The sequence below is a fragment of the Frieseomelitta varia genome, unplaced genomic scaffold (genome assembly GCF_011392965.1).
Source record: "Frieseomelitta varia isolate USP_RPSP 00005682 unplaced genomic scaffold, Fvar_1.2 scaffold_372, whole genome shotgun sequence".
NCBI lineage: Eukaryota > Metazoa > Arthropoda > Insecta > Hymenoptera > Apidae > Frieseomelitta > Frieseomelitta varia.
In genome coordinates this window covers 496,925-517,240 of record NW_025110115.1, presented here as the reverse complement: position 1 = coordinate 517,240, position 20,316 = coordinate 496,925, and the positions used below count along the sequence as shown (strand labels likewise).

General features: G+C 28.8%; 1 protein-coding gene across 1 annotated transcript in view; it reads left to right on the top strand.

Annotated features, from left to right (window-relative positions):
• The window catches only part of LOC122531084, a 160,187-nt gene that overhangs the window by 135,709 nt on the left and 4,162 nt on the right, over nucleotides 1-20,316 (top strand). The window contains exons 3-5 of the mRNA XM_043658672.1: nucleotides 11,016-11,087; nucleotides 15,928-16,067; nucleotides 17,453-17,604. Coding sequence (XP_043514607.1) covers nucleotides 11,016-11,087; nucleotides 15,928-16,067; nucleotides 17,453-17,604 — 364 coding nt within the window. The remainder of the gene's footprint in view (nucleotides 1-11,015; nucleotides 11,088-15,927; nucleotides 16,068-17,452; nucleotides 17,605-20,316) is intronic.

Here is a 20,316-nt window from a genome sequence, read left to right as displayed (position 1 = left end):
AAAAAAAAAAAAAAAAGAAAGAAAGAAAAGAGAAAGTTTCTTTTCGATAGTGAAATTACATTCCTTCCTAATTTGTCCAATTGGGAAAACATATTTTTACAAATGTTAAGAAATAATTTTTAAATCATAAGTAGCTGATCGTCTGAAAACTTTCATCACCCCTTGAAGTTGCGATGATTATTGCTGCTGATGTAAATATTGCACAAGCGTTGTTCTTCGATTGACGAAAATTTCTTCTCTTCCGCTTTCATATGTTAGTTATTTGGGAGAGTTTTCGATCAAACGCAAAAGTATTCGAAAACGTTGAAATCCAATTGACATATTTTAGTTTTCCATATATTTTAAACGAACGTTTCATATTTCAAATTTAAAATATAATATTAATATTTTAAATACGATCGAGCACTTGTGTTTTTAGAACACTTTATTTTAATTACGACATTATTATATTATATTATATTATATTATATTATATTATATCATATCACATTATATTATATTATATTATATTAGAATTATGTTGGAGTGAAAGAAAATGTCAGGTACTTGGATACATAATTTCTTTACTTCTGTTGCTTTCTCTCCATTTTATTTTCTGATAGAAATACAAATGAATTTCTAAAATCATTTTTCTGTAAAAAGATTAAAAAAAAAATTGTCAGTTTTAGAATACTTGGAAAGATCGTGCATTCAATCATTAACTCGAACATTGAAAATTTCAGTCCAATAAGTATGTTTAACTTTCTTACATCCTTGAAATTTTAAAATGATTCTTGTATTTGAAGATTTTATTACAAAGTCTAATCTCCTTTCCTGTTCATATTATTTATTATATTACATTCACAGTAATATATTATGTATGTTATATATTCACAGTAATATATTGCTGTATGATCACATTATTATACCACTCTCGTACAATAATTTAATAATTACGTAATTATTATATAATATTATTTAATATAATAATAATATAATATTTAATAATTTAATAATTACACAAGTTAATATTAATATAATGATTATTATACAATAATTTAACTTATGTATATTTATTTTTACATTGTAGCACAAATGTTTTATTATATATTGTATACAATACGATATGTACAAAATTCGCTTAATTGGAAGATTAATTTAGAGACTCCACTCAGCCTGTCTCACGTTTCCACGTTATATTCTTATCGTACAAACATTGTTACGAGGGTCATGCTAGACAAACTTTGGTACAGCAAGTTTAAACTCGGAGGTTTCCTATAATACACGCCTGACTCGATATTTGTTATTTAAATAAAACTAATCCCTTTGTACAACTTCGTGCACTTGCCCTTATTAATGTTGGCAAATATATAGAGAGGGAGAGAAAGAGAGAGAGAGAATAGTCAGAAAACGAGGGTAATCAGACTTACAATTTAGAACGTGGTTGGCACGATATACTAATGCAGAGAATGAACAATCAGTTCCGCAAGCTGCAGTTTCCGCAGCCCCTCCGTAGTTAAATAGAAAACGCACCTTGGGACAAAGTTGCTAAATTAATCGTCGCTCGCGAGTTTAACAGGTTACGTCGGCCGGATTCTCACCCTTCGAGAAATATTCATTTTCCTGGCGAAGTATGCACACAGTCGCATAAGAGTCGTGTAAGTATTCGAAACGCCAAAGTCCCAGTGTTCGAAATATTGTCGCGATTCAGAGTCTGTTGTCAATCTTGCGAGAAAAGAATCGTACAGTGAATTTCGAAAGTCTCTAGTCTCAAAATCAGTCATTCATTTTATTCTTTCATCGCGTGTAGAAAGACACTTCTCTTTTTGTGAAAAATTATTACTACTAATATATAGATGTTAGTAAAATAAATATAATATATATTATAAATATAAAATTATATATATTAATATATATTAATAAATGTAATATTTATATAGTATATTTATTAATATATAAATATAATATATATTAATAAATATAATAAATATATTTTATTTATTAATATATATTAATAAATATAAATATATTATAAAATAATATATATATATATATAAATACAATATGTACAAAATATTTATAGTATTTATATTTATAGTTATTTATAGTAATAATAAATTATTACTACTAATAATTATTACTAATAATATATTAAACTATAAATTTTATAGTAATTTTATTATAAACTATAACTATAAATTTTTTTTTTTTGTCAATTTGTTCAACTTTGAATGTTATACTTGGACAACGAAAATTCAAGAAATCGACATTTTCGTCTGATACTCAAAATTCGATGAAACGGCGAGCAAAAATCGTACGTCAAACTTTTGGGGATCTTTGTGAAGGAGAGACTTCGGTCTTCAAACGTACATTTAATCATGGAAAAAATTTTTCAACGTTTTTACGTACAGTGAGGAAAGTGTCTTTACTTTCTGCACACTTTCTATACACTGTAAAAACATCATAGAATGAAACGAATGTTTCTTCGTTGTACGATTTCCTTTTTACAAAATTACAACAGTTTGAATATCGACGCTTTCTCGAACACTGGAAATTTGATGTTCGAACACATTCGTGATCCATTGTATGTACTTAAAAGCTGCTTATTTGAAAGATTACAAAAGTAAATTTCCACGTGGGCGTTCAGAATACTTGAAATCGAGTTTAGAATCCCTAAAAAGACCGTGTTGGTGGCCGCAATTTAACTTAGTTAACAACGAAGTTACGCTCAAGTCGAACTCGCGACGAATGTAAAAGTCGAGCTAGGAAACGATCGTGATTCTCGACGTTTCTCGAGGGTATAAATTACAGCTTTATTTCTGATGAATCGAGAAAACTCGATTTCAATTTATCACGAATATTCTCTTCTTCTCTTTTATAAACATCGAGAAAAGAAACGAGTCGAGTCACTTAAGACTCTTAGAGGCTTTCTCTTTATTTACTTCTACATTTAAAGATTTACTGCTACATTTAAAGAGAAAATATTCTTCGTTTTATTCGATACGCAATTGGGCTCGACAAATATCATTTCGATTCGTCACGAATACGTAATATCTTCTTTTGCAAAAATTGGGAAAAGAAACGCTCGAGATTCTGTAGATTTTTAAGAGCACAATTTACAATTCGCCTCGTTTCTTTATTTTTGGTTACATATTTGGACAATAGAGCATTCTTCGTTTTATTTGGCGAACGATAGGTTCGATAAAAAACTTCACGAATTTCGACAGAACGTTTAATTTATCACGAGTTTATCGTCACGATGTAATTTTCGTTTCGGGGAAATTGAGAAGAGAAACTTAAAAATAAAATTTTATTTTATAGAGAAGTTTAAAAATAAATATTTTTATTATAAATTACAATATTGTAATTTTTTATATAGAGAAACTTAAAAATAAAATTTTATTTTATAGAGAAATTTAAAAATACATATTTTTATTATAAATTATAATATTGTAATTTTTAATATAGAGAAACTTGAAAATAAAATTTTATTTTATATAGAGAAATTTAAAAATAAATATTTTTATTGTAAACTATGATATTATAATTTTTAATATAGAGAAATTAAAAAATAAAATTTTATTTTATTTATTACATAATTGACGTGTACTCTCGGTGTAACATTTTCTTTTATAAAAATTGAGAAAAAAAATTCTCAAAGTACTCTTCGGATCTTTAAGAGTGTAAATTGCGACTTGTCTTGTTTCTTTTCTTTTCCGGTGAGTGTTACGTTTGTAAATAAAATATTCTTCACTTTATTTGCTACGTGATTGACTTTTAGAGAAATGAAGAGCATTTTTTATAAACGAGTTAATATTATGTTGCTATTTTATAGTTAATATTATATTAATATTATGTTTGATTAATATTATAATACAATTAAATATTTACGCACTTAATTTGTTACGAATATCGTTACGATTATCTTTTCTTTCGTAAAAATCGTAAAGAAATAGACAAAAGATTGGTCAAGATTGCCAAGCGTGCGAACATTCCTGACGAGTGTTGTGCACTTAGAAATGAAATATTCCTCGATTTATTTGCCCGATAAATTTCACAAGAGGAACAGAAGCCGCAAGTGTCGGTAGGACACATTTAATTTATCATGAATATCGTCGCGGTGTTGCCTTCTCCCCTTTTTCGAATGGCGGAACTCCGCGAAACGAGTTCGAAATTTACGAGGCAAGATCGACTGGCCCGATTAATGCAGTTGCGAGCGATAAATCGCTTGTTTCGGGGACGTTTTGCATTCAACGTGCGACACTGCCGTGATTGTTCGAACGATGACTGACTTCGACTTTATAGTGTACGTAACAATGCGATTGCGACCCATACGTTATCCGACCTGTTAACGTCAATTTCTCGATGAAAAGTGTATGGAAAGAACACTTGCATAAATTTAGAGTTAAAGAATAAACTGTGACGTCAGTCTAATGGAAATTATTATTGCAAAAGGTTCGAGAAAATTTCCGTCAGCGACAAGATTATCTGGAGAAGTTTAGGGGAAATTTTGATGGATAATACAGATAATATCTAACAACGAGATGTTTAAAATAATTAGATTCTTTGATGGACGATTTAATGGCATATTGATATTGTATGTTAAATAAACAGGTGCACGTTTAAAGATAACTTTGTTCTTAATTTGTCATATTATATATGAACGAATTTTTGTACATATTCAAATTTTTAGATGCGCGATTAAAGTAACAAAATAGAGAAGCCTCGTGATACAATAAAATTATTAAATTCGATACAATACAAACTTCGATTCACGTGTTTTTCAAAAAAAAAATCATTTGAACGTTTAAAAGTGTCTTACGCCTACAGAATTTCTGACAAAAATTATAAATAAAATTTATAATTCTAGTGTTGAAGAAATAGAAATTTCTTGCTAAATATTCTATTTCGAATATTTTCTTATACTTTTGTATATTATGTATGAATTTTGCGCGTCCAAATTCCCTACAAAAACATAAAAATTGGCCATCTAATTTAAATTTCTGGTAATTTTTGTGGCTATCTAAGCATTAGCATTAGAAAAATTAACAAACAAGGAAGAAGTACAATCAACAAAATTTCCAGCAACCAAATGTTGTTAAAACGTGAAAAATGATTTAATTGAAAGTTGGATTGCAATCATCTCACTCTGATTCTCTATTTAACGAACAGACAATTAAACAAAGAAGGGAAATTATCAAGTCAAGAACATACAGTTTAAACATGTGTGATACAGATTATGTTTTCTTGCCACGATAATTAACGCGTGAATTGAACGAGGAACGTGTACGTTTTAACCCCGCCGGACCTAAATCTTCTTCTTCATGCTAATTTATTGCGAAGGATATCGCAAGCAGTTCAGCAAGAGAGTTACGAATAACGCAAAGCTCGCGTTATATTAATATAGGGTGGCCATTGAAAAAACTGAAGGGTTTGAAAAATTCATAGAAAAGAAAAAATTCACACGTAACACTGAAAAAAAAATCTATTAATTATATTTCCAAATAAAGTAATAAAAAATTTAAAAGCCGTGTGCTTGTAGAAGTTATTTTTGTTTTATATCATTCGGCCTTTCATTGACCACCCTGTATTTCGAGTCTCATTACTTTCGTTCTTTCAAACGATCGTCCGATTGAATTCGAGCTTCAGTTCTTAAATCTTCGATTTAAAGTAATTTTACATTTTTGTCACATGTCTGACACAGTATTACTGTGTAACGTTCACTAAAAAGATCGAAAAAAAGAAAATAAGACACAGAAGATATTAAAAATCACGAAAAGTGTATCACGAAACAGGCTGAATATTCCGGCAGAGACGAGAGCCAATAGTCACAAGTAATAAACGGGCTACGTCTATCGATTCGTTTGATGCTGGATTCTCATTTGGTTAGCACTACACGCCGATAGTATACAGGTTGCATAGTGTTAGCCAGGAGTGGTGTACAACGCTCGAAGTAGATTTGGTCGCTGTATGATCAGCCGCCACACGTTTGTAACAAATTTATGATGAAAAAAAACATATATTCAATATTATGATATTATAATAAAGTATACGTTGTATTTAATATATACATTAAATTATTGAATAGATATTAATAAATAATATTATAATATTGAATAATCTAATATTATAATATTGTAATATTGTAATATTGTGATATTATAATATTGTATTATTGTAATATTGTAATATTATAATATTGAATATTGTAATATTGTAATATTATAATATTGAATATTGTAATATTGTAATATTATAATATTAAATATTGTAATATTATAATATTATAATATTGAATATTATAATATTGTAATATTATAATATTAAATATTGTAATATTATAATATTGAATATTCTAATATTGTAATATTGTAATATTATAATAGTGAATATTGTAATATTGTAATATTATAATATTGAATATTGTAATATTGTAATATTATAATATTGAATATTGTAATATTGTAATATTATAATATTGTATTATTGTAATATTGTAATATTGAATATTGTAATATTGTAATATTGTAATATTATAATATTGAATATTGTAATATTGTAATATTATAATATTGTAATATTGTAATATTATAATATTGTATTATTGTAATACTGTAATATTATAATATTGTATTATTGTAATATTGTAATATTGTAGTATTATAATATTATTTATTAATACGTATTCAATAACATTATGAACATATTAAATGCAACATATATTTAATAATATATATATATGATCTTGATGATAAAAATGATCTTGAAAATTTCGAAACCCATAAAAAATTGATACGCCATATTATGTCTCGGTTGGAACCATGCAACTTTTGTATTGAACAATTTTTCGTTAAACGCACAATATAAAAGTCATCTCAGATGTGCAAGTTATGTGAATCACCCTGTATATATATATATATATATATGAAATCTGGAGGAAAACGCGTATCGAAACGGAAACGATTAATGGACGGATGCTGGCTTTTGTCTCGATGAAATTGTCAAGTCGATTATTATCGAGCAAGTCGTTCGCTCAGTTCATTTTATTGCAGCGTATTATTGTTTGTTGTTGTTCCGCTCGTAGATTACACATGTGTGTCGTTTATTGTGCAACGTTTATCGTTTCTAATAAAGTTTCACGTTTAATACGTGCATTGATGAACGTATTGCTTTGATCGTTTATCGTTCAACGTTCGCGTAAGTTCTTCGTTTAATGTTTGAACCGGCGAACGCACTGTGTGTTTGCTGTTTAATAATTATTGCATGGTCTTCACGTTCGGTGTTTGTATTGTTGATAAAAATTTATCGTTTATGAATTTTTGTTTTATTCTTTTTTTCCTTTTCTTTTTCGTGTTCTTTGCCAATTAGAATTATGAATATGTAATAATTTTCGTGTGTTGTATGATTCGCAATTTGACCAACTCATTTACAACCTCATTCAAGTAGCTCAACTAGTTCATTTAAGTAGCTTATGTAATAAGTTTAATATTTTCAAGTATTAATAGATAATGATAATATTCATTATTATATTGATTAGTTCAATTATATATTCGTTATTATAATGAATATTTTATTATATAATATTATAATATTATTTATATTATTATTATAATAATATTATAATATTATTTATTAATATGTATTCATGAATACATTAAATACAACATATATTTAATAATGTATTTATTAATTGATAAATACAGGTATATTAATTTTTTATGATATATTAATATACATTATTATATATTCAAGTATATTATAAAATAATATATTTAAATAACAGTCAATACAATGTTCAAGTATTCGACGCTAATGAGAAAGTTTTACTATTAGCAAAGACATTAGATGTCAGACAATAATTGTTTAATAATTTCCACAAATTGGTGCTTGAAACTGTCCGAACCTTGAGATTACATTACACATAGAGAATTCTATATACGTCCTTGCACTCTTGGGATTTACAGTCCTGCAGCGGTAATTTGGGCACTCTGACACTTCAATTCAATGTAGAATTCAAAATGGGTTATTAATACGACCGTCACAAATATATATTTTATTAAAAAATGCTGTATAACTGTAGTTTTTTTGTACTAACAATATTCAAATATGCGTGTATTAACAATAAGTGTTTTATATATACGTGTATATTAACATTTTGTTTCATGTTATGAAATGTACAAAAAAAAAAAAAAGAAAAACTGGAGTTGATCATTTTGGCTGCGAAGAGAAACATTTCATGCATACAAAATGACAAACGAATTTTTGAACTTACAAATTGCCATGCAGCAATAACGAAATTCATAAAATTCCAATAAAATTTACAGAACAGTTTTAATTTTTCTTCACAACAAGAATCAGCTAGATAAAGAATTTTTAATACCTCGCGATATCGTTCCATATCAAAATTATTTATTAATCTTTAGTTTCTCATTCTTCGCTTGCCAAATGACAAACAATTTCTGAATTTACTAATTGCTACTAGACATTCGTCTATACAACAATATTCAGCTAAGAAAACATAATTTTTAACATTCTAATATCTCTTTCACACCAAATCTCCCATCAATCGACAAAATTTCCTTTAATTTTAGATTTTCACTTTTCACTCGTCAAATGACAAAAAATTCCCAAATTTAATAATTACGTAATATCTATCGAAATTCGTCAGCATTCGTCAATTTTCGACGAGATTCACACGACAGTTCCGATCTTTCTTTAACCTGAACCTAATCCAAAAAAAAAATCTAATTTTTCAATATTCTAAAAGAATTTCTAAGAAATTTAAAATTCTAAAGGAATTTTAAAGTAATCTGAAATTCTAAAAAAATTTTAAAGGAATGTAAAATTCCGAAGGAGCAGAAATTGCTCCGTTTGCATCGAATTACAACCGAATTTCGTTCGATTTTACTTTGCAGAGATGCGAACGAGGATACCGCCGCGACGTATCGCTTGTTCTGCATCGTGAAATTCGCGCCCGTCTGGAAACGAACAACAGCCGAAACGCGTGAAACATCGCCGACGTAGTTTTATGTCCGGTTGTTTGCCGGACAACAGCGACAAAGAGCCAACGGGACTGCGAATAATTCGCGGATTGGACTTATTTGCCGGGTAAAATAAGCGTTGTTCGACGAAACGGAATTTCCACGAGAGGGTGGGAATATCTGTCGAACTGGCTGTGTTTCTCACGCTGCTGGAAGATTAAACGATCGCCACGATGCAACGTTCTTCTGCCAGCGTCGCCGTATTTTTGCCGGCCATCGCGAAAGAACCACCGCAAACTGAATCCAACGGATCGTTTCCAACCTTCTCGGATTATGGTGGCTTGCTTCGCCTCGGCGTTTTCTGTTTTCTTTTCTCCTTTTTTCCTGCGCTCACCGCGATCAAAAACGAAAGTCGCTGTTTAATTGACTCACTGATCAATTTCTGTGTAGCTTGTTTGTTTAAAGAAGTTGGACGGTTAGTTGAAATGTTTTGTGAAAAATATTTAAACATTTCTCACGTTACGCGTACATACATCACAGTGTTCGACAGGACAAAATTTAATTTTTATTCGACGAAGAAAAAGTAAGAATGAAGAATGGAGTTGGTGTTTTAGTCGCCACTATTGAATAAATGTACTACACAATCGGTGTACAATAAGTTTGATCGAATAAAAATTTGTTTGACTAAGAATCCATTCGAGCAAGTCCATCTATCCGGATAAAGATTTATTCGAGTGAGAATCTCTTTATTACATTGTGCCGTAATTATAAATTTATTAACGTAAATTGACGATATTTAGTATCTAACTTACAAAATAACCATCCAAGTATATATTACATAATATATAAATAATGCTGGCGTACCAAGTTTTTACCAAGTGGATGTTACATTTAGATGCAAAAGTATATATATTACAATGCTTAATGATTTAAACATAACAGAGAACATGAAATTGCATTGAAACTGAACAATATGATATAATATGAAAACACAGACAACTATCATAAATTTGTAGCATTAAGAAATTATCGCGAGCTTCCAATTGCCTCGCGTTAAATAGTATTTCGTATTTACTAAAATAATAGTGTTGCCAAATTAAATAGATGTGGCACGTGCATTTTATAAACAGCTTAATTGTTCGCTTTAACGACGTTAATGAGAGTTTGTAATAGATTGATGTGGTGGAACAAAAAGCAAACTCGTGACGAGTGAAAAATGGTGCATTAAAAAATAACACTGATAAAACGAAGTTGATTAAACATCTCGTTAAATTCGTGCAACTAATTACAAGTACATTCACTTTTTTTAATTTAGTTTGTTTAGTTTAATGAAAACACATTATTTGCTGGAAATGTGTATGCACATCAATCAAACATAAGTCTCTCATTTCAAATAACATATTTTATATATAAATAGGATATTACTTGTTAAATAATCAGACACTACTGAAATTCGAGAAGAAATCATAAGACTGAATTATAAAAAATATAAAAAGAGTACATGTATTACAATTATAAAGTCGTACTGTTATAATTAATATAAAAAGTGAAATAAAGTAAATGTAAATATAATTAATATAAAAATTAAATAAAATATATATATGTAATATTTATATTTACTTTAATTTTTTACATTAATTATAACAGTACGACTTTATAATTGTAGTACATGTATTAGATATATATATATATATAAATTAATATAAAAAGAATACAATAATAATAATTTATTTATATATAAATAAATTAATATAAAAAGAGTACAATTATAATAATTTATTTATATATAAATTTATATATATATAAATAAATTAATATAAAAAGTGTACAATTATAATAAATGTGAATTGTATGAACTGTAATTATGAGAGAAAGTGAAACAAGGTATTTTCCAATGCTGAAGTGAAAATTCCTTGCAAAGAATGAAACTATTCAGCGAAAGATGAATTTTAAATTAGGTTACTCCGGTAACATCGTAAGGCTTAGATCGTAAAAGTACGTGTGCATTTTGCCTTTCTGCACGTTGAATGTAAAATTTTTGCGATTCTATTTCAGAGCAGCATCTGGTTTGATATTCTTCCTGGAGATTACCTGGGCCATCACTCTATTCGTACAGATCTGCGTCAGGTACGTATAAAATGTATCCTCGTATCGTTGTACGTTGTGCGTTTTAAATTATATTTAAAAAGTTTCGAATCTTTCGAATTCGCGAATTTTAAATCCTAAGAAGGTGAGATTGAAAAATCTTTTGCGAAAAAGAAAGAAAAATATTTTCAACTTGGTCTTTTTAAATTATCATCGTCGAAATATGAATTACGACTAAAGTAAAAATACGTGCAATGTTTCCAATGTTTTAATATGGAAAAATTTTTCAGCTCCAAAGAAGAATGATTAAAATGAAAAATTCTCAATCTTTCAGTCGATATTATATGATATGAGTAATTAATTCCGATATTATATCTTCGATATTTTCCTCTGTAGAGTCACAAAATTGAAACAAACTTCCCAAAAACTGAAATAATCGCAGCTGTGTATCTGAATTTCCGCGAATCGTTTTCGCTCGAAAGAATCGGAAAAAGTGGAAAAATCAGGGCGATTTGATACCCTCCGATTTTCAACGTACGTACTGTAATTCAAACGAAACCCCTTTTTCCCTCCCTCCTTCCCCTGCTTCATAAGAATTCTATAGTTTCGTTCAAACAAATCACACGTTATCCCGGTCCACCCTATCTCCCTTTTCGCCCCTTTCTCTCTCTCTCTCTCTCTCTCTCTCTCTTTCATTGTCAGTCGAGAATGCTTCAGCCGAATCTCATTGATTTTCTAATACCCGTTCGAGAGATTCCAATAAACGCAAAAACGTCGACGAAATCGTGCAAACTATCTGCAAACGAGAATACGAAGATACGAAGAAAAAGTAGTCGGAGAGAAATAGAAAAAAAAGGGAGAGAGAGAGAGAGAGAGAGGGAGAGGGAGGGATGGAAAGCAGGCTGGTAATTACAGAGTCCGAACTTTGTCCCAATTTCCTTGACGTTCGATCGCGAGTTTCCTCGATGGTGTAAAGACTGGCCGAGGGAGTCGAACTCGGCTGGACCAGGGGAATATGCAAGAACGCGATAGAGCCTTCGAGGATCTCGAGGCCACGGAAAGTCTGCTCTCGTCGATGGCAAAAAGAAAAAAAAAGAAAAAAAATATATATATATATATATAGAGCGAATGGTCGAAAGGAGAAGGCCAAAGGAGAAGAGGTGATTTTAAAGTCGCTAATAAAAGTATTTATATATCCAGTTAAAAGTTCCAAGAAATATAAATATAAATAATCTAAAGTATTTATATAAAAGTATTTATAAGAAATATAAATAAATAATCTAAAGTATTTATATATCCAGTTAAAAGTTTCAAGAAATATAAATAAATAATCTTTTATAATATTCTTAATCAAAACTTGAAACTAATTCTGTTTCACCTTCGATTAAATCAAAAGGAATACGATTTAAATCAATGAATAATCTAATAGTAAATATAAAATATAAGGGACATAATGAAATAAGAAATTTTAGATTTATTTGATGAAAAGTTTATTGTCTTAAAAATTGATTTAAAATCTTCTACTGTTATTATTGAAATAAATAAAATTAAAAATATTAAAGTGAAATTATTTGAGAAATTAAATGTATATTATTCCTAATATTGAATAATTATTTATTTATCGGTATTTATGTTATGGATATAAAAATATAAGCAAAACTCATATAATTTTTAAATATAATATTTAAATTTTAATTTTATGTATATATTTTGTACGAGTGTTACTTATTTCTAAGTAATTATCTTAAGTTAATTTTTTACCTTTCCCAGTATCAAATAGTATTATTGTAAATTATTATGATAATCTATATTAATTTATTTAAAAAATTCAAAGTATTTAATTTAATTTAATTTTGTTATGTTCTTTCTACGAATTGTTGCATCTTTAAATTCATGGCATTTGACGCATGAAAATACCATTCAAATTCAACCATTGTAAAATGTCAATTAGAGGAAAATTTGAGGGTGGTCTAATCATGTTTAATCATCCCGCGCAATCTAATAACGCCTAAATCCAGCGAGTATTATGCAAATTAATACAATACCGGTAACATTCATATTCATCAAATATCTATAATAGTAATGATTAATTGTTATTTCAATTAAATGTCTGCTAAATTTCATTTTCAGTTAATGCTGCTACCGTGAAATTATAGAAATATCACGTGAAATTGACGGTTCCATCCATCCTAATTAGACGTATATAATCATAATTTATCGCTCGTTTGTTAATTTACGGGTTTTATTCTGTACAATTTACATATAATTTTGCGTTTTTATTTTATTTCGTAGGGAACGCGAAATACAAATAGCATTCAACTCGTGCCGGTGAAATTCAATTAGTTGAAAAAGAGGTGAGTCTACTGATATTCACGTGACCCGATTCGATCATGTATTAAACAATGTGTCTCGTGAATATCAAAATTTCATGAATTATTTCGTACGTATCGAAATTTAGTTGAACGTTACTAACACTTCTCATACTTTTTACTAACGTATTACGTATGTACCTAACAAAATTACTGACCTATCACATTGTGTATGCAATTTCGTGGTAACAAATTTTTTCCAATATTTTTTGTAACAAAAAGAAGAGAGAATTTCATTAAAAATATTGAAAATTTCCTATGATGATCCATTTAAAAAGTTGAACCAATGAAATTTGCAATTGTTTGCAAATCTGTTTATTAAAAAAAAAAGTGTTTGATTCCGAGTCTCTTTAAAATGAATTCCAAGAGAAAAATTTTTATTCAGGAAATTTTTAAGTCACGCACGTTGTAAATTTATTACTGTATGACGTTTGTAACTCACGTAGTCAAGCGTGTACAATTACTATCAGCGGCATTAAATCTACTTCAGTTTCAAGATAATCGCACATTTATTTGTATTATTTTTTACGACGTCTCATTGCGCGCAGATAACGATATGACGTTCCTATATTTCACGTCTGAAAAAACATGTCACTCCGGCAAAAATTTCAGTACAAAATTGTCGAAAAAATATCGTCAATTTCATGTGGAAATAAACTCTGTTAATACATGATTAAATTTCTCAAATTCACTTTAATTAATTAAAACAGAAACAGTTCACTGAAAAAAAAAAAAAGAAAAAAAGAAGAGAAGTTGCATCGTTTTCGTTCGATTCGATAAACAAACTTCGTACGATTAAAACGTTTTAAATATATCTCTGTCAGTCGATAAATCACTTGCCAGCGATTGTAAATTTTCAGCTTGAAAATTACGAATTATTTAGCCACGCGAAAAATATTACAAACGTCAGGTCGTAATTAATTTGGAAGAAAGCAAGTAACTTACGCACAATCAATCACGAATCAATTTTGAGATTAATTTCATTTAAATTTGACGAACATATTATAGCAAATCTACATTGAATGTTCAATTTAATTAATTCGAATTAAACAGGTATATTGATATTACAACACATCCCAGTCAATAATGTACTCAAATATTTAGGGGAAGGAGGGACAAGATGAGACCACCTCCCACATATTATATTGCATATTCTATATCCCAGGTTCACACACATATTCCATATTCCATATTCCATATCGCTACATTCCAAATGCTACATCCGATTATCCGTATAGAATATTCTACGTCTCACATTCTATACTTTACAACCCACATTGCATATTTCATGTCTCAAATCTTACATTCCACATTTTATATCTTGTGTTTCATGTTCTATATTCCACATTCCACATTCCATGTACCATATTAAATATTCCATATCCTATTATCCTGTCGCAATGTTTCATTTCACACCTTATATTCCATATCTTGTATTTTATACTTCATACTTCATGTTTCAGATTCTATATCCTATTATCCTTACCAAATAGTCTATATTCCAAATAATGGGTTATATTCGACATCCAATGCATAATATTTCACATTCCATATCCCATTATCTTGTCTGCATTCTACATTCCATTTATTCCACATTCTATATCTCATATTTTATGTCCCATGTATTTTGTATCATTTTATATTCTATATTTTATGTCTCATATTTTATATCTCATACTCCATATTTCACATTCCATATATCCTGTTATTCCACATTCTGCATGCCACAGTCTGGTAATTCCACTCTTTTCAATATAATTCAGAATATGAGGACGAACTCATCAAACAATTTCCCACAAAGATAATTTGTGAGCACATTTGAAATTTCCTACTATAAACAAAATAAATTTCATAATCCAGAATATAATCTGCCCAATAAGTATAAGTATTTAATTTGTAGATTAGCACAAAATTTACTTTCATAAAATGAATATTATAGCCCACAAATTCACCTTCAAATTTTTTTTCCATCACACAGAACGATACTTCAATAATATATTTCTACATAAATGAGTTTCTACACAAATAAAGAAAAATATTATTTCCAATTTCAAATTTATTAACTTGCAAATCAACTCTCGATGAACATCTGTAAATTACATACGTTATATAAAAATTTACATTACACGACATCATACTGTTCATGAAATTTCTATGCTACTTATAAAAATAGTATAAACTGTAAAGCCAATCTTCGTCGCATGAAAAGCCCATAATACAAATTTCCACGTAAACAATTCTATCCTGCGTTATTTTCACATTCTCACTCAAATACTTATTCAAATTCCTGTACTTTGGCAAACTATCATGCACGCTACCATCCTGGAATGAAGTTGCACCACTCAGACTTCCTCTAATAGAAGCTGCCGAGCAACGCTTTATTACATCACACTTTATTGCCTCCATAAATCTAATTTGCAAGGACGCTGTTTCTTTTTTTTCCTTTTTTTTTTTCTTTTGTCAAGAACGACAACACGAAGCCTCGATAAAACCGCGCACATATTTTGTTACAGAAATGACGAATCTCTTTGTTCGTGCTGCTGGTCGACAGTGCTGGCACTAACCAGGGGTTGGCGGAGGGCATTGTTTTATCTACCACTGTCCTGTACTTTGGCATGGAAGCCGCACAGCCTTTTGTTGTCCTACGTCGCCGGTAAACTTGGCAAACCGAATGTTTAAATATTTCCTGTATCACGCCTCGACGCATCTCCAATCCCTTTAATCGTCCAAAACGGCGCGCATTGGCGCCGCTCCCCTCGTTCTCTCTCTTTATAATCTCCCGTTATTTTGTAATGTTATTTTAGATATTCTGTAAGACCAAACCAGGCCATATTTATATCTAGACTCTTGTGAATTTGACTTTTTGTTTAAATGGATTGTAAATTATAAATTTAAATTATTATAAATTATTATATAATATTATTATATAATTATATAGTATAATTATTATATGTTATATAATTATATAATTATTATAATAATAATAATAATTACAAATTATAAATTATAATAATTATTATTATAAGTTATTATAAATCATAAATTATAAATTTTTCTATTAACAGGCTTTGCGATTGAATTATAAATCATAAATTCTGGCTTTCGATAGATCTCGAGGAAACTTATCAAGGGAGTAGGGAAATTCGCAAGTTATTGAAAAATATTTTTTCGTATGCAAATTGCAAAACTGGAAATTTCTACGCAAATTCTTACTTTCTCGAACATTGAACTCACGCAGAGATTCATTTCACTTGCTTTGTGTATGCTTGAATATATTCTACATTGGACATTTTACGTATTATTTTTCCGTATTATCTGCGCATTCTTTTACCCCTGAATTCCCTGCAAATGCATAAAAATTCACAATCTAGTAACTATCGAATTCTTTTCCGTATCAATGTATTTTTAAGCCAAAATATTGCGAAATAACGCGCTACAAAGAACTGCAAAACTGAAACGATTCAAAATAAACAATTCCTATTGATTTACAAGCGGAAACATATCATCTGGAATATGTGCTATGGGGGTACGTAAAAATGATATTGATAATGGCGGGAGACACCAAAGAGAAAGGACGAACTTAAAATAAAATAAAAACGCGAAAACAAAGTTATTGTGTATATATTTTGATTTACAAACGGAGACTCGTGCGAAAGTTTTTTTTAGAAATGAATGGGAATTTATGAGAGGAAAGCTTGAATCAAAGGATTAGAAACCGCTGATCTAAAATAAAACGTGCAATCATTTTAGCAATTATTTGTCACTTGTTCAATTATCGATTGTAAACGCTTGAAGCGAATTTTCTTAACTACTGTCATTTCATGTCGAAGATTTTCGCAAAATTTTCGAGATTACCGACTTACGAAGTAAAGTCTCGTATCGCGATCAAAGTAAACGAGAAGTTCAACAGCGAAATTGAGATAGAGAGAGAGAGAGAGAGAGGATTTGAGATTAAGTAATAACGTCGGCAACACGGCTCAAATGAAAGAAATATTCGCCGTTATATTTTCTCTTCTGTTTCTTTTTTTACATCCGCAGCCGGACTTTTGGCAGTGCTATCCTTACTGCATATTGCGACCAGCGCTTTGGACGGCCGTGGCCCCTGCCAGATGAGCAATGCCACGGATTCGGTTGGCGAGAGCCTCCTGAACACCAGACCCGAGAATTACGATCGTTTCGAAGAAGTTCTGGTAAGTGAACTTCGAGTTAGGTAAAAATGTTCACCCTTTCCTCTGCATCAATAGCTCAACATTCTCAAAATCTTGGAAAACCGTGGAAATGTAATTTCATATCAGTTTATTTAGATATTTAGTTATTTAGTTATTTATATTTCAAGCGTTTAGTTATTTAGTTATTTAGTTTATTTAGTTATTTAGTTTATTTAGTTATTTAGTTTATTTAGTTATTTAGTTATTTAGTTTATTTAGTTATTTAGTTATTTAGTTATTTAGTTTATTTAGTTTATTTAGTTATTTAGTTTATTTAGTTTAGTTATTTATTAGCTTGTTTATTAGTTTATTTTATTATTATTAGTTTATATACTTTATTAATTATTTATTAGTTTATTTATTAGTTTATTTATTTTAATATATTTTATTAATTATTTATTAGTTTGTTTATTAGTTTATTTTATTAGTTATTTATTAGTTTAGTTATTAGTTATTTATTAGTTTATTTTATTAGTTATTTATTAGTTTATTTTATTATTTTATTAGTTATTATTTAGCTATTTTATTTTATTATTTTATTAGTCATTATTTAGTTATTTTATTATTTTAGTAGTTATTATTTTATTTTATTATTTTATTAGTTATTATTTAGCTATTTTATTTTATTATTTTATTAGTTATTATTTAGCTATTTTATTTTATTATTTTATTAGTTATTATTTAGTTATTTTATTAGTTAGCGGACGTCGATAATTTTGGCAATGTTCGCTAAATTTCGTACGAATTATCAGACATTTGAAAATGCAAAGCACTTGAACGAGACTCGATAAAAATTTTAAGTAAACGAGAAGAAACTGCACTTTCGAGATTGCGATGAAATGCGGAGCACTTCGGTCATTTCTATGAGACTGAATGAAGATTTGGGACAAATTTTAAATAAACGGGAAGGAACTGTATTTTTGAGATTAAAGTAGATTTAATTTGTTATTTTATTTATTACTGTCAGTTAATCGTTTAGTTCTTAAGAAAGACAAACGTGTCGGTTATGGAAGCATTTGTTACGTACTCTGGTAATTGTCCATTCTACCATTTTACATTTTTATTTTAATACAGAAGTATTCGTACTTTTTCGAACTTGCTCGAAATAAATTCTTATTAATTAAAGCCAACTTGTCTCTAAGCTATTAATAAATAATATATTATAAATTAAAGCTATTGTTTCTGATGATTGTAATTTGTTCCAATGAGTACATAAATCAATTAATTATTTGTTTACAACAAATGAATCTATCGTAATTGTCCATTTTACTAGTTTATATTTTTATATTAATATAGACACAGTAGAGAAGTATTCGTACCTTTTTGCACTTGCTCGAAATAAATCTTATTAATTGAAGCTAATTTGTCTCTAATAATTGTGATTTGTTCCAATGAATACGTAAGAGTAGAAAAATTCTTTTCATTAATTTCTCGTAGAATTATATCCTACCAAAAAAAGAAAAAAAAACATATATAAATTTACGTAACACAAAGAAAGTAAAATAAATGAATCTTTCATTTTAAGACGAAAAAAGATATTCTACGTACATAATATATACATATGTGATACGTGTGATATAATATATAAAGATATTTCAAAATATATAATATATAATATATAAAGATATTTCAAAATATATAATATATAATATATNAAAGATATTTCAATATATATAATATATAATATATAAAGATATTTCAATATATATAATATATAATATATAAAGATATTTCAAAATAAGTCTAGAGATACTTTGTATTTCATTATTAAAATACGTTAGTCGCGCTCTGAAAGTCGAAAAGAAACAGTCTCAAATAACAAGACGAGCAATCCCGGAATTCCGCTCAACAGGTTAAAATAACGTAGTCGAACGACATGCTAAACGCTCCGACACTCTACATACCCGTATAAATCTTGACAAGGACCTCCACTCTAATTCAACATCGTCTGCCCATTCTCTACGTTCGCGGCATTCCGATATTTTAAAGAATTCCAAGCACCGAAAGCTCTCGAAAGTTCGAAAGTCTCCTTACGTGTTTGCATACGTATATATACATATTTCCCTCTTTTTCCCCCGTCTCACTTTTTCCAACTTGTTCGCTTCTTATCCGCCGGATCCGAAGTTTTCGACGTTTCTCATAGCCGTGTCGAATATCTGGAACATACCCGCCGATATGATTTCACGTTATTGAAAATAGTTTTGGAATTTCTTTTTTTTTTTTTTTTTGGCTAATCTTTCAGATTTATCCCTTGAAATGCACGACTCGTGTTTCGTGTCAATCGTTCTGTTGGATTCCGTGTAATGGAGTCAATTTATGTTTACAATTTAGAAGAGTTTATTCCCTTACAGTCGTGGTCGTGTATGAAATAGAATGATATACAATGTTTAACGCTCTTGAATATGATGTAGAACAATTTAGAATGTTTGATGCTTTTAATGATAAAGAATGTTTATAATTATTTAAAATGTTTGGTGCTTTTAATGATATAGAGTGTCTCTATAATGATTTAGAATGTTTTATGCTCTTAATGATATAGAATGTCTTTATAATGATTTAGAATGTTTGATGCTCTTAATGATACAGAATGTCTCTATAATGATTTAAAATGTAATTTCATGCTCTTAATGATACAGAATGTCTCTATAATGATTTAGAATGTGATTTCATGCTCTTAATGATACAGAATGTCTC